The sequence below is a fragment of the Sturnira hondurensis genome, unplaced genomic scaffold (genome assembly GCF_014824575.4).
Source record: "Sturnira hondurensis isolate 20B ecotype Veracruz unplaced genomic scaffold, ASM1482457v3 Scaffold0007406, whole genome shotgun sequence".
NCBI classification, from domain to species: domain Eukaryota; kingdom Metazoa; phylum Chordata; class Mammalia; order Chiroptera; family Phyllostomidae; genus Sturnira; species Sturnira hondurensis.
Genome location: NW_028080037.1, coordinates 13,805,892 through 13,819,589, shown reverse-complemented (window position 1 = coordinate 13,819,589; position 13,698 = coordinate 13,805,892). Strand labels below are relative to the sequence as shown.

At 52.7% G+C, this 13,698-nt stretch overlaps 1 protein-coding gene across 3 annotated transcripts in view; it reads left to right on the top strand.

Moving 5' to 3' along the window:
- TPST2 (tyrosylprotein sulfotransferase 2) overlaps nucleotides 1-13,493 on the top strand; it is a 42,787-nt gene extending 29,294 nt beyond the window's left edge. For all 3 annotated transcript variants that reach the window (XM_037052391.1, XM_037052390.1, XM_037052389.1), the window contains 5 exons: nucleotides 747-1,652; nucleotides 4,277-4,475; nucleotides 7,319-7,369; nucleotides 10,212-10,260; nucleotides 12,984-13,493. In XM_037052391.1, the coding sequence (XP_036908286.1) occupies nucleotides 811-1,652; nucleotides 4,277-4,475; nucleotides 7,319-7,369; nucleotides 10,212-10,253 (1,134 nt within the window). In that variant the 5' untranslated portion in view covers nucleotides 747-810 and the 3' untranslated portion in view covers nucleotides 10,254-10,260; nucleotides 12,984-13,493. The remainder of the gene's footprint in view (nucleotides 1-746; nucleotides 1,653-4,276; nucleotides 4,476-7,318; nucleotides 7,370-10,211; nucleotides 10,261-12,983) is intronic.
- Nucleotides 13,494-13,698: the final 205 nt, after the last annotated feature.

The window sequence follows — 13,698 nt, the reverse complement described above, 5'->3', positions numbered from 1 at the left end:
GCTGGCACCTTTCCGTGTTTCATAAGCATTTGTTGAATGAAGACTCAATGGATGGGGATTCTGGAAGCAGCCCAGGCCGGGTATTCTGTGCCTTCTCCTGAAAAGCGTCTTGTGCAGAGGCAGAGTGTGTTCATTCACAGCCGAAAGAACTGGCCTGGGCCCCAGCCTGGAGCCCAGCTTGGCTGCCTCCGCTCTGGGGGCCCAGCGACCTCCACAGTGAGCATTTCATAGCAGTGAGTCTGTGCCAGGCCCTGCTCATTCAACCCAGGGACATCCATAAACATGTACTGCACACCTACTAAGTGCCAGGCGCCGTGCTAGGCACTGGGAGACAGCCATGAACCAAACAGGCTGAAACCCTTTCGGGAAGGATGTGTGGCTGGACTCGGGCATTCCAGCGTATTATTGATCGCCACATTTTGTCTAGTCCACGTTTCAATTGTCAGTTTGAAAATAATTCCTCCCTCCACTGATCAGATGAGGAAACTGAGGCACTGAGTGGTTGAGGAGGTGGTGAGAAGGGATTTGAACCCAGGCTCTCGGGCTCCCCCACGGGGTGACGATAACACTTACCTGTAGGGTGGTCGGAGGACCTGATGAGACCACATAGATGAAGTGCCCAGCCTGGTGAATGGGTGCTCCTGCCGTGACTGTCACCATTCTCACATTTGCTGTCATCTGGGTCTGTATGGCAAAGGGCTAGCAGCTAGCAGGCCTCCCTGACCACCTTGTCCCTCTCTCCCCAGATGTGAGCCCGGTGGGCCTCCCGCTGACCTGTTGCTAAAGCAGGCCCCCCACCCCAGGCCCAGCATGCGCCTGTCGGTGCGGAGGGCACTGCTGGTAGCCGGCTGCGCCCTGGCCCTGGTGCTGGTGGTCCAGCTGGGGCAGCAGATGCTGGAGTGCCAGGCGGTGCTGGCAGGCCTGCAGAGCCCCCGGCGCACCATGCGGCCGGAGCAGGAGGACCTGGTGATGGTGGGCCTGGACCACGAGGAGTACCGCTACGGCAAGGCCATGCCGCTCATCTTCGTGGGCGGCGTGCCCCGCAGCGGCACGACGCTGATGCGCGCCATGCTGGACGCCCACCCCGAGGTGCGCTGCGGCGAGGAGACCCGCATCATCCCCCGCGTGCTGGCCATGCGCCAGGCCTGGTCCAAGTCCAGCAAGGAGAAGCAGCGGCTGGACGAGGCAGGTGTGACGGACGAAGTGCTGGACGCCGCCATGCAGGCCTTCATCCTGGAGGTGATCGCCAAGCACGGCGAGCCGGCCCGAGTCCTCTGCAACAAGGACCCCTTCACACTCAAGTCCTCCGTCTACCTGTCACGCCTGTTCCCCAATTCCAAGTTCCTGCTGATGGTGCGGGATGGCCGGGCGTCGGTGCACTCCATGATCACTCGGAAGGTCACCATTGCAGGCTTCGACCTCAGCAGCTACCGCGACTGCCTCACCAAGTGGAACAAGGCCATTGAGGTGATGTACGCCCAGTGCATGGAGGTGGGCAAGGCCAAGTGCCTGCCGGTGTACTACGAGCAGCTGGTGCTGCACCCACGGCGCTCCCTCAAGCTCATCCTCGACTTCCTTGGCATCGCCTGGAGCGATGCCGTCCTGCACCATGAGGACCTCATTGGCAAGCCTGGTGGTGTCTCCTTGTCCAAGTGAGTGGACTCCCTGACAGTCCTCCCAGATCCTGGTCCTGGGGTGGGAGGCACTTGGGAAGATGGGCTCCTTGTCACTGAGCTATGTGGCACTGAGCAAGTCACTACCTCTCTGAGGCTCGGCCTCGGTGTCCAAAAAAATGGGCAGTCACTTGCTCTTTTCTGAAAGAATCAGCAAGCTTCGAATAGGCTTTGCAGGAAGGCTTTGGTGAGTGCAGGTTAAGAACACAGATTCTGGAACCAGGCTGTCTGGGTTCGAATCCCAGCTCTGCCACATCCTAGCTGTGTGACTGGAACAAGTGACTCGACCTCTCTGTGCCTCCATTTCCTCATCTGTAACATGGGGCTCTAATCTGTCTACCTTATGGATACTAGATACCTGAGAGTACCATGTAAGGTAACACATGTCCGAGGCTACTGTTACTATCATTGTTAGTGTTGATACTGTTTTATTGGAATGCTCATTATCCTCACCATCACTGCCATGTAATAAGTGCCTGCTGTGCGGCAGGTACTGAGTTAATCCCCCAACAGACACTGTTCCTTTAATGCCCACAGCAACCTGAAGTTGTAGGAGCTTGCTTATCCCCTCTTTACAGATGAAGAGACTGAATCTCCAAGAGGAGAAGCTACTGGCCTAAGGCCACACAGGCAGCCACGGGTGGTGCTGGGGTCTGGGCCCAGGTCTGTCGGACTCCGGGGTGTGTGCACTCAGCCTCTTCCTCCCTCCTGTTGCCCCGTGCTGTCTGCCTTCCTCCTTTGGGAGGCTGACCCTCTGCCGAGACCCTGAGCACTGGAACAGGGCGGGATGAGAGGCAGCCAGCACCCTGTCTCCACCCTGATCAGGCCGGGGCACCCTGGAGAACCCAGTGAAAGGGTGGCCCTGCCCGGGACCTGCCTCCCGGTTTCTTTCGCTTGCAGGATCCTGCCAGACTCCATCCCCAAGAGCTCCTGAGCCCCCTGGAGCGCTTCACCCTGGTGAGGAGGCGCTGTAACTGGGATTTTGTAAATTCTCACGACAAAACACCAGATTACCAAAGAAACACATCTTTATTGTAGGGAAGTAGAAGAAATACACAAAACAAGAAACAGAACCCGTCATCCCACCACCCAGATTTTGATACACGTCCTGCTGGTCCTTGGTCAGGGGCTACTGACAAAGCCGGAGCCCTGCGGACCGCGTCCCTCTGTGACCCGTGATCACTCAGTACGTGGGGCCACGCACCTGTGGCCCTGAGCGCTCCTCCGCCCCCTCGTCTTGGATGGCTGTGCAATACTCCACTGTGCGCATCACTGTTCTGTTCCCACTTACCGTACATGGGTTATTTCTGGTTTTATTGCTTCACATCAAGCTTTGCTCCCGTTCATGTTCTTCAATGCATCTGTGTTATTTCCATCCTGGAGCCGCAAGGGCTGTGGTAGAGCCTGTGCATGTAGTTGAGAGTCTTGGCACATTAGCCGGAGTTGAGGTTTAAATCCAGGTCTGCAGACCCCAAATCCATGGTCTTCCCACCTGTCCACGCCCCTTTCCCCCTCCCCAGTCCTCACTCCCAGCCCTGTCCTCCTTTTTCTGTCTTTTTCTTTCTGCTCTTTTCCCCAAGTCATCTCTTAGTTGGGATGGAAGCACCTAGAAAAAGCTTGTGCATCCTGCAAGGCCCCTGGAGCGCACCGGGTCAGATCACCGTGAGTCAGATGGCTGGGTAAGCCAGGTCTGGGGGCCAGGAAGGAAGCACGCAGAAGGTGATGGTGGTCCGTTGTTACAGCACAAAGCTGCAGACAACCTTGATGTCCGGGAATGGACAAAGCAGCTGTGCAGGAATGCTACACAGCTGGGAAGAAGAATGCGTTGAAGAGAAGAAAAGAGTCACCAATATATATATAGCCTATAGTTTCTGTTTCAGAAACTACAGACAAAATCATAGATTTTCTGGTGGGGTTGGGGTAGGAGAGGAGAGAGAGAAAGCTAACACCAATGTACCATACACTCTTCTATTATTAACTTATTTACCCTCTATAACTGCCCAACCAATAATGTGGGTGCTGTCATTATTCCCATTCACGGAGGCGGAAACCGAGTCTCAGAGAGGAGTCATAACTCTCCCAAGACCACACGGATGGTGTTGGTACAGCTGGCATTCGATCCCAGACATCCTGGGTCCGGAGTTGGCTCTTAGCTGCTCTACCGTGTAAAGCGCAGAGAAGGACTTGGAAGGATGTGCTCCAGAATGCCGAGACTGGGTCCCTACAGGGAGCCGACAGACTGGGAGTGGTGACCATAGGGACGCTTAGCCTCGCCATTAGTGTTTGATAATTATTTCTCACAAATAAAATATCTATCTCAGTCACATAAGTAAAAGGTTATTTGTAGAAGGTCAGAGACGTCAAGAAGGCAGGATTTAAGCACCACCGGTGTTTGTTGCCTAGTACCGTCCTCTGATGTCCCATCACTTGCTGTCACCCACACTGTACAGAGGAGGGGGGACGAGGCCAGGGGGCTCATCCACAGTCCTAGTTGGTGGAGGCAGAACTGGCTGGGGGCCCGGTCCCCCAGTCTTTGCTGCGGCCCCGAAGTGATGGAGCAGGGAGCCTGCCCAGGTGCCTTCCAGCCTGTCCTCTCTCTCCAGGATCGAGCGATCCACGGACCAAGTCATCAAGCCTGTGAACCTGGAAGCGCTCTCCAAGTGGACCGGTCACATCCCTGGGGATGTGGTGAGGGACATGGCCCAGATCGCCCCCATGCTGGCTCGGCTGGGATACGACCCCTATGCGAACCCTCCCAACTACGGCAACCCGGACCCCATCGTGGTCAACAACACGCACCGGGTGAGTGCGCATGCGCGCAGGGGGGCGTGCTCTCGGGCCGTGGCAGGGGTGCGAGCCCCAGCGATCAGAAAAAAACAGTCTCTTGATTCCTGAACCGTGGCCATGGTGATATCGTATGGCCGCTTGTATTTCTCTTTTTGCTTAGGCCACAAGGAAGCTCAAAGCTGACTGTCTCTCACACCCTTCGAATCTAACTCACAGGCCCATCTGTGCGCTGATTTTGCTTTATTTCTCTACGCTTTTTTACCCGTTTCCACTTATTTCTCTGGCTGGTTTTTTTTTTTTTTTTTGTCTGTTTAAAAAGCACTTCAAGGCTTTGTTGACGCTGGGCATAAATAAACTCTTGGTCTCTTTATTGCCCTGTAAGGTTTTTAATGTTGATTTCTCAGACAAGTGTGAGTGAAGGGCAGCTTGAGTTACTTTTTTAAATCCCCCTTAGTTAAGGTGGTCAAGGAAAAGGACTTCGAAGACACGTTTTGAAAACATTAAAAAAAGTAGGCTAATTCTGGATTAACCAAAGTTCGCAAGTCTGTGCTCTTATTTACATGTTACTGGCACAGCTTCTGGTGTTCTTTGGCTGCTGTGTTCTGACCTCCTTATAGGCACTGAGTTAGAGGAAATATTTGAAGGTGGGACCTTGGCCGGAGGAAGGGCCCTGCCAGCCCCCCAGAGTCTTCACAGAAGCCGCGCTCAGCCTTTTAAACACACGCTGTCCCAGTTCTGGTGTTGAATCAGGAAGGGAGAAAGTCATGCCTCTCTTAGGTCTCCTCGAATCCTTCCATGGGCTCAAGGAGAAAGACCCCACTTGGTGCCGACACGTCTTAACACCTCCCCCCAGGTGGGCAAGCTTCGCAGAAGGGGTTTACCAACACCCCGTGCTGGGGGCAGCACAGGCCTGTCTTTGGGTCTCTACTTCCTCTTTCCCACGACATCAGAGCGTTTTGCAAACATCTATTTGTGGAGATTCTCAGAGAACCAATGTAAACAGACACCCAGACCACATGACAGTGCGGTTGTTTGCAACCTGGGTGTATTTTATTTTATCATTTTTATTATCAATATTTATTGTTATGTGTTTATTTTTTTAACAAATAGTTATTACCCTTTAAACTGTACTTAGGGATTTTATATACTTTTCTGTATGTAGGCTATATTTCACAATAAAAAAATTAACTTAATTAGAAAGGAGAAGTCTTGCTGAAATGACTTTGACGTCCAGTGGCTCCCCTCCCCCCCAGCACTTCTCAGAAGTAGCGGCGGGGGCGGGGGCGCAGGACAGGGCCCAAGGCCCCACCAGGCTGGGCCCCCTTTACCACATGTTCCCTGCCCGAGGCCCAGCAGCGGCTCCTCTGAGGTCGCTTTACAAGGTGGAGACCCCTGTCTTTCCTGACCGTGGGGTCAGAAGCTCCTGGAGCAAGGCCTGACCTTGGGTGCTGCATAACAAATTCCGACACGCACCGATGATTAAGATCGGCTCTTGCAGCTGCGTAGTGTGTTTAAAATGGAAGATGTTTCCAGTTTTCTTTGAAGAACTCTCCTGCCTGGGGGACCCACCGTCTCCGCGAGTGCCACACAGTCATTCAGTCTTTACAGGGGTTGGATGTTACTACAAAGTTAAATTCCCATGTTGAAAGCTTTGTGTGTGCCCACATGTGCACACATGTGTTCCTGTAATGGATCCTGGGGTGCAGTAAACTCCGTGACTGAGAGGACCCCAGTGACAATGAAGTCATCTGTGCCTGTGTCGCCCATTACAACCACTACCTCCTGACCTGGCATGGCCATCGAAACGCGACTGGTCCCAATGCAGAGCTGCTATGAGTGTCAAGTACACACTGGGTTTTGAAGTTCCGGTCCAAAAAAAGGGGCAATTTCTCATTGGTCATTTTTACATTGATTACATGTTACGTCGACATTTTAGATCTGTCAGGTTCAATAAAAGATATAACTAGAATTAATGTGAGCAAATTCACTTTTTTAAGTTTACTTTTTTAAAAAGATTTATTTATCTTTAGAGGGGAAGGGAAGGAGAGAGGGAGAGAAACATGTGTCCCCTGCTGGGAACTGGCCTGCAACCCAGGCATGTGCCCTGACTGGGAATCGAACTGTGATCCTATGGTTCGCAGGCCGGCGCTCAGTCCACTGAGCTACACCAGCCAGGGCTTAAATTTCCTTTTTAAAAAAATGTGGCTACTGCATTTGAAATTACACAGTTGGTTCCCATTCTATTTGGGGCAGCGCTGGTCTGCACTGTGCCTTTGTACTGCGGGACAGCGGAAGGCCTGGCATTCTGCTGCCCACCTCAGGGCCTTTGCCCTGGCTGTGTCCTCTGCCTCGCATGCTTTGCCTTCAGTGCAGCCAGGCTGGCTTTCTTCACCTGGCTGGTTTTCTCTGTCGCTGAGGTCTCAGCTCAAAGGTCACCTGTTCCCAGAGGCCCTTTGTGACCGCCCCTTCACTCCTGAGCACATGGCTTGTTTTGATCTCTTTGCAGCACTTCCAGGGTTTTGATAACGTTCTTCCTCATTTGTGTTATTGTTACTTGTGTGTTGCCTGGCTACCCCTATAAAGCGGAAGCTCCAGGAATCCAAGAATTTTAGTTGTCTGGTTAGTGTTGTACCTGCCGAGCTTAGAATAATGCTTGGAATAAGAGGAACTCAGTACGTATTTATTAGATGGGTGGGAGGAGGGAAGGAAGGGAGGGAGGGAAGGTAAATGGGTGGGTGGGTGGATGGATGGGTGGAAGGGTGGGTGGATGGGGGGAAGGGTGGATGGGCGTGGAGGTAATGGACTAAATTTTATTTTTCGACCATTTCCACGAGAGTGACTTTTTTTCTTTTTCTTAGGTCTTGAAAGGAGACTACAAAACCCCAGCCAGTCTGAAAGGCTATTTCCAGGTTAGAAACCGTGAGGGGATTCTGGATTCTGCTTCCCCGGCCGCGCCGCCCACTGCGCGACTCCGTGCACTTCACTCCTCTCCCGTGGGTGGCAGCTTCCCCACCAGAAACCCCGGTGGGTGCGTCCAGCCCGAGGCTGCCTAGCGTCTGACCAGCTGGGGCCGGTCTCAGCTGCCCACGGCCTGGGCCCCTCCCTTCACCTGGTCTCCCGGCGGGAAAGCAGTTGGAGGGGTCTTGGGGGCCCCTTTCTGTCTTCAGTCTTACATTCCGTTTTATTTGAGGCAGCAGTTCCCAAACACGACCCAGCGCGAACTTTTCATCGGCCCACCAAGGAAGGGGAACAGTGAGGGTCGGGCGGTGCGGGCCGCTGTGCGACATAGACGCGCAGGCGCACTCCCGCACCCCATGCGCGTCCCCCCGTCGCCTGTGCGGCACGTGCGTCCGGAGGTGGTACATGGGCGGTGTCGAGATCTGCCCCTGGACCGCCGTCACAGCAGTCCTCCTCCCTTGCAAGGGAGGTGGCGGTGCCAGGGTCAGTCCCTCCCGTGTGTGTGTGTTTTACTTGATTTGGCAAATAAAGGGTGGGCCGCCCTGTGCCAGTCCCGTGTTGAATTAGCAAAGTCAGGGAGTCCGATTGGACTCGGCTTTTGTGCACACGTCCCTTCTTTGGGGAGGGGCCCACCCTGCCGTTGTGGTTGTCGACGACCCATTGCTTGCCACCGTGGAATCATGTTGCCAGAATTAGTTAGCATTCACGTCTTACCCATTTTAACCGAAGTGGTGCCGTAGCAAGAGAGAAACAGAGGCAGGGCTGGGAGGAATGAGCTGCAATCACAAACTGAGTTTTTGCCGGTCGCCTTCCTTTGCCCGCCCAAGCAGGTACTTTTGCATTCCCCGTGATTCCAGGGTATGAGCTGCTTTGTTTGTAAAATAGTGGGTTTCGCACTTGCCATCTTGGATGGCTACGCAGTCCTCTCTGGAGGGTGGTATTTTTCCATGGCACCAGTTACTTAGCTGTTGCCCTGAGGCCATTTACAATTTCTCCCGAATGATGTTGCGTGTGCAGCGCCCTAGTGTTGCCCCTCTTCTGTTTGGCAAGGGGTTTGGGTGGGGCTCTATCGACTCATTGCCTTAGGATACATTTTTAAGGAGCAGAATCAGTGGGTGGAAGGGTCCAAATAGTTTTGTGATGAACTAGGAGGCTAGAGTTGTTTCGCCAAAGAGTTGGACCACTTTCTCGCCCCCTGCATTATAGGGCGTGTTGGGGACGTCCAGCTGGTCCAGGGCTGTTTTTTGCTCTGTAAGGAATAAAATGTGAAGGAATGGCATGTGTTCATCGCCCTTCACCAGGAGAGCCGCCCTGCACGTCGCTCTCTGCCCTCCTCCCCTGCACTGCCCTCCCCTCCCCTGTGCACGCCGCTTCCTTCAGGATATTGTAAAAACCGGAAGTGACCGTAGGGCGACAGTTGAGTAAAAATGGTGGCACATGGCATCCTATAGCACCACAGGGAGCCGTCTCAAGTGGTCATCGTGAAACCGAAAAAAAAATGGAAAAATGTCACCCAGCCAGACAAAGCCGCTCACACGCTAGAATTTCAACTAACGTAAAAGCGTTTGCTTGCTCCCTGGGCTCTGAGCCCCCTCCACCTCCCAGGCCTTTGCTGTTCCCTCTGCTGGGGCTGCTTTTCCACCCTGATCTCTGCCTGGCTGGGCTTGTTTTCATCTTTTCGATCTTGGCTGGTGGGGTGTTTTCAAACAGTAACAACCAGTTCTCCAGACATCACCTGGGTGTTGAGTTAGTGCTTTTCTGGCCCCGACTCCCGGAGACAGCTTCAGACCCTGCAGTCTGAGGGCCCCATCCGGTGAGGCTGCCCCCACCTCAGGTGCCAGCTGCAATGGGGTATGCAGGATACCCCCATTTCTGCCAAGACAGCTACACATTTGGGGTTTCCTGCACCCCTTATTCTTCAGGTTTCATAATTCTCAGGAACAACTCACAGAAATCGGGAAAATACTATGCTTCCTAGATTATGGGTTTATTATAAAGAATACAGTTTAGGAACAGCCAGGCAGACGAGATGCACAGGGCAAGGCACTGGGGAAGGGGCAGAGCATCCACGCCTATCGCAGGTGCACCAGCCTGCCTGTACCTGCGTGTGCTCACCGATCCGGAAGCTCTGAACCTGTCATTGAGGGACTTCCGTGGAGGCCTCACGAAGTAGGAGTGGTTGATTCAGCCACTGACCGTTGGTTAGTAACTCCATCTCCAGCCCCTCTCCCCTCCCCAGAGGCTGGGGGTATGGAGCTGAAGTTCCCAACCCTTCAGTCACCTGTTGGTCTTTGTGGTGACCAGCTCCCCCACCACCTGACACTCTCTCAGGTCCTCCAGCCATAGTCATCTCACTAGCGCACAGAAGATGCTTGGAGGTTCCAGGGGTTTTAGGAGCCATGTGTCCAAAACCTGAACCAAGACTGGAGGTTTTCCTCGCACTACAGCCGAAAGGGTGTCTCCTGAGTGGCCTCCCCTGGGCACCTGTGTGCATTTGCCCCATTGGTGGTCCCTTCTGTCGGCCCGTTGTGCTGCCCGGGGCTCACATCATTTTCCCTGTGCATGTACTTGACGGTTTCTCTCCCCCTTAGAATATGAGCTACATGAGCACAGGATTGGGTCTGGCGGGTTCACGTACCCCAGCACCTGGCACGTAGTAGGCATGCAGTAAATATTCGATGGGTGAGTGTGTGTGTACCTGACCGTGATGCTGAGGGGTGAACCTCAGGGCGGTGAGACCCTGGCACCTCGACCTGGCCTTGACCCCTTCCTCTGTGTGTTGTCTTCCTCCAGGTGAACCAGAACAGCACCTCCTCCCCCTTGGGAAGCTCATGATTTCCAGGTATGCCCTCATCGGGACCCCCGACCACCTCTGAACCCAGGGGCCACTTTTCTGAAAAGCTTGTCCTTCCAGAGCCTCCCTGGGGAGGAGTTGCCCCCAAGGTGGCCTGACCCCGCCCTTGGGAGGTTTCCATGGTGACAGACTGGGGAGCTATTCATAGAATCAAGGCTTGGTCTGCCAGCCCTGCATGGGGTTAAAGGCAGGAATCAATGCTGAGCCAAGGAGAAAATGGTTTGCCTGGCATTGGGTGGGGGCACCGAGGACCAGCGGGACGGGGGATTCTAGAACTGCTTTTTGCACAGAATGCTGTCTTGCTAGTCCAGCTTCTATAAAGAGCTACAGGTTTGGGCCAAAGCAATTAATGTTCCAATAATAGCCACAGCAGTTCTGCTCTAAGAATAACCCCTGCAGCACTGGGCCAAGTGCTTCCCATGTGTACCTTTAACCCTCAGTCTGCCTGGGAGGCGGGCAGCACCACCCACCATCCCATTTCACAGAGCGGAAAGCCCAAGCCCAGAGAAGGGCTTCAACTCGCCCAAGGCAGCAAATGCCAGAGTTATCCCCCAGAGCCCTCTCCCCCACAGTTTGCTTTTAACGATCGATTTTTAAGTGCTGGCCCCGGCTGTGGACCCGGGCCCTGGAGTCCGGCGACTGAGCTCCCTCCCCTGTGCACCCCAGCCTCCCCGAACAGGTTCAAGGGCACTGATGTGCATGAGTATTTCCCCATGTCTTTTAAATGGAGAGAGAGCTTCTAGCCCAGACTCTAGATTTAGTCTCCTTATTTTTAAATAATCAGCAAATTTTTTTCATCTTAAAAACAAAATCTACTTTGCATCAGCCTGCAGGGCTGGGGACAGTCAGTCCCTGTCATTTACCATGGTTCCCATCTTAGGAAAGAGTACATTTGTTTTACAAATTGATTTTTTTTTAAAGATTTTTATTTATTTTTAGAGGGGAAGGAGAGAGGGAGAGAAACATCAATGTATGGTTGCCTTTTGTGCATCCCCTGCTGGTAGTTAGCCTGCAAGGAACCGGTTTGCAACCCAGGCATGTGCCCTGACTGGGAATTGAACCGCGATCGTCTGGTTCGCAGGCCCGCGCTCAATCCACTGAGCTATGCCAGCCAGGGCTACAAATTGATTTTTAAAGAGGAAGTGGGGAGAGAGAAACATCAATTTATTGTTCCACTTATTTATTCATTCACTGGCTGAGTTTTATATATGCCCTGCTCGGGGATTGAACCTGCAGCTGTGGCATATCGGGGCAACTCTGTAACCAACTGACCAACCCAGCCGGGGCCACCAGGGTTCCCATCTTAAATTGTGCTAAAATCCTGGAGTTCTAGCTTATTCCAGAGAAAAGAACCCTCACGTGGAAAACCGGTTTTCTCCACGTTTCTCTCTCCCTCTCATTTCCCTTGCTCTGTTTCTGCCGATTTATTAGTAGAATTCTGCATGCTCTCCATACCAAAAGCAAAGTATCTGTTGCTTTACTGTTATACCAAGATTCCGCGTACAGGACGCGTGAGTTAATTCCTGGAGTTGTAACCAAGCACAGCCTCTGCCAGCAGCTGCAGTGGAAGCCAAACCCATGAGACAGGTGCCAACGAGAAGGAAAGTGGTTTCTTCAAGTGCCCGCCACCTGAGAAGATGGGAGACGCTTTTCTTAAAAAATTACACGTGTTTAGATGTGTGCACTTTTAAAAAAATATATTTTATTTATTTATCTTTAGAGGGGAAGGGAAGGAGAGAGGAAGAGAAACATCAATGTATGGTTGCCTCTCGTGCATTCCCTGCTGGGAACTGGCCTGCAACCCAGGCATGTACCCTGACTGGGAATCGAACTGCGATTGTCTGGTTTGCACGCCCGCGCTCAATCCACTGAGCTATACCAGCCAGGGCTAGAAGATGGGAGACTCTTGTCCCAAAGCCCATCTTAACATCTCAGTGCAGGCGGGGGGCGGGGGGCGGGGGGCATGCAGTATCAGGAAGGCGAGGGCAAGCAGGACCAGAGACCCATGGGGAGGGGCTGTGGTCATGCAGTGTCCTTGCTGGTCCCAGTACACACCTCTACGGTCAGCATCCTTGAGGTGCCATCTGACTTCCTAGCAGCCGAACTCCTGGGGTCCTGAGGTCAGGCTGCTTCCTAGGTTCACACATCAGTGGAACCTGCTGAATGGTAAAGTACAGTAAAAAAAAAAAAAGAAAAACAACAAAAAACATTTGACACATAGGCTGTAGCTTCGAGAGAAAAATCAGGTTTGAGTAACAAGCTGGGTTTCACATTTCCTAAGAGCGACATGGGTAGCTGTACATGAATTCTTCTGGAAGCTTACATTGTCGGTTCTCCTTTTCGTTCTATTCTTTGGCTAGTCAGGCCAGTATAAGTAGTATAGCACATCCATTCCCTGGTACAGCGAGGCATTGACCTTCAAATGCTGACCCTTCCCTCCCGACATTCACTGGCCTCTGCCACGCCATCATTGCCGTTGGCTCTCCGTAAATAAGAAGAGCGTGTCTGTGAGGCCAGGTGAGTGCAGGTGGAGATGTGAAGAAGCGGCCAAGAAATGGAATTTAAATTCTCATCTGGGATGCACAGTGATACCCTCGCATCTCGTGTGACTGTGTGAAGCCTGTTCATGCTGCAGTCACACATACAGACGTGAAAGATCTACTCCAGAATTGTTACTCCGGGCCTAACAGGCTTTTCTCCCCGACTTTCAGATCTCTGCAAGTGGCTCTGTTGCCAGGAAGGGCAGAAACTTGGCGCTGGAGTGGAAATCGGACCTCGAATCCAAGCACATTGCTTGCTGTCACAGGACCGCTCACGAGGAGTGTATTTGCTTCTGTTTGCCTGAACCGTTGAGAACGTTTCCTGAAGCGCTCTCTCTTCGGATACTCTGGGATAGGAAACGAAGCATGTGGAAGTAGTCAGGCCTTTGAAACTTAAGTATTTTATATTTTTCCCCTTGAGAACTTTTTTTTAAAGAAAGGAATTTGCCACCCTCCCTTCGCCGGACCGCCTCGGTGGCTTTGTTTGCTGGGACAAGGCCCACAACCCGTGTCTCTCCTGTTGACTCTTATTTTTGAATTCAAAGAATCTATTTAAAAATTTAATATATGAGGCTTTCTCTGATTCCTCCTCAGTTCTCAATTGCACAAAGAAAAAAAATATATTATTGACTAAAGTGAAGAGGGACTCATCTGTCTGTGCCCTACTTCGCAGAGCAAACAGGTCCTGTCTCTGCATCTTGAATTTTGTTGGGTGGATGGATGGCAGGCAAAGGCTGGAGGATGGGTGCACGCCAGGCATGGCTCTAGCCTGGGCCGGGGGGTCCCCAGGGGCACGCTCAGGTTCAGTGATTTGCCCGAAGGGCTCACAGAACTCAGAAAAGCCGTTAGACTCGCGCTTATGGTTTATTGCAGCGAAAGGGTACAG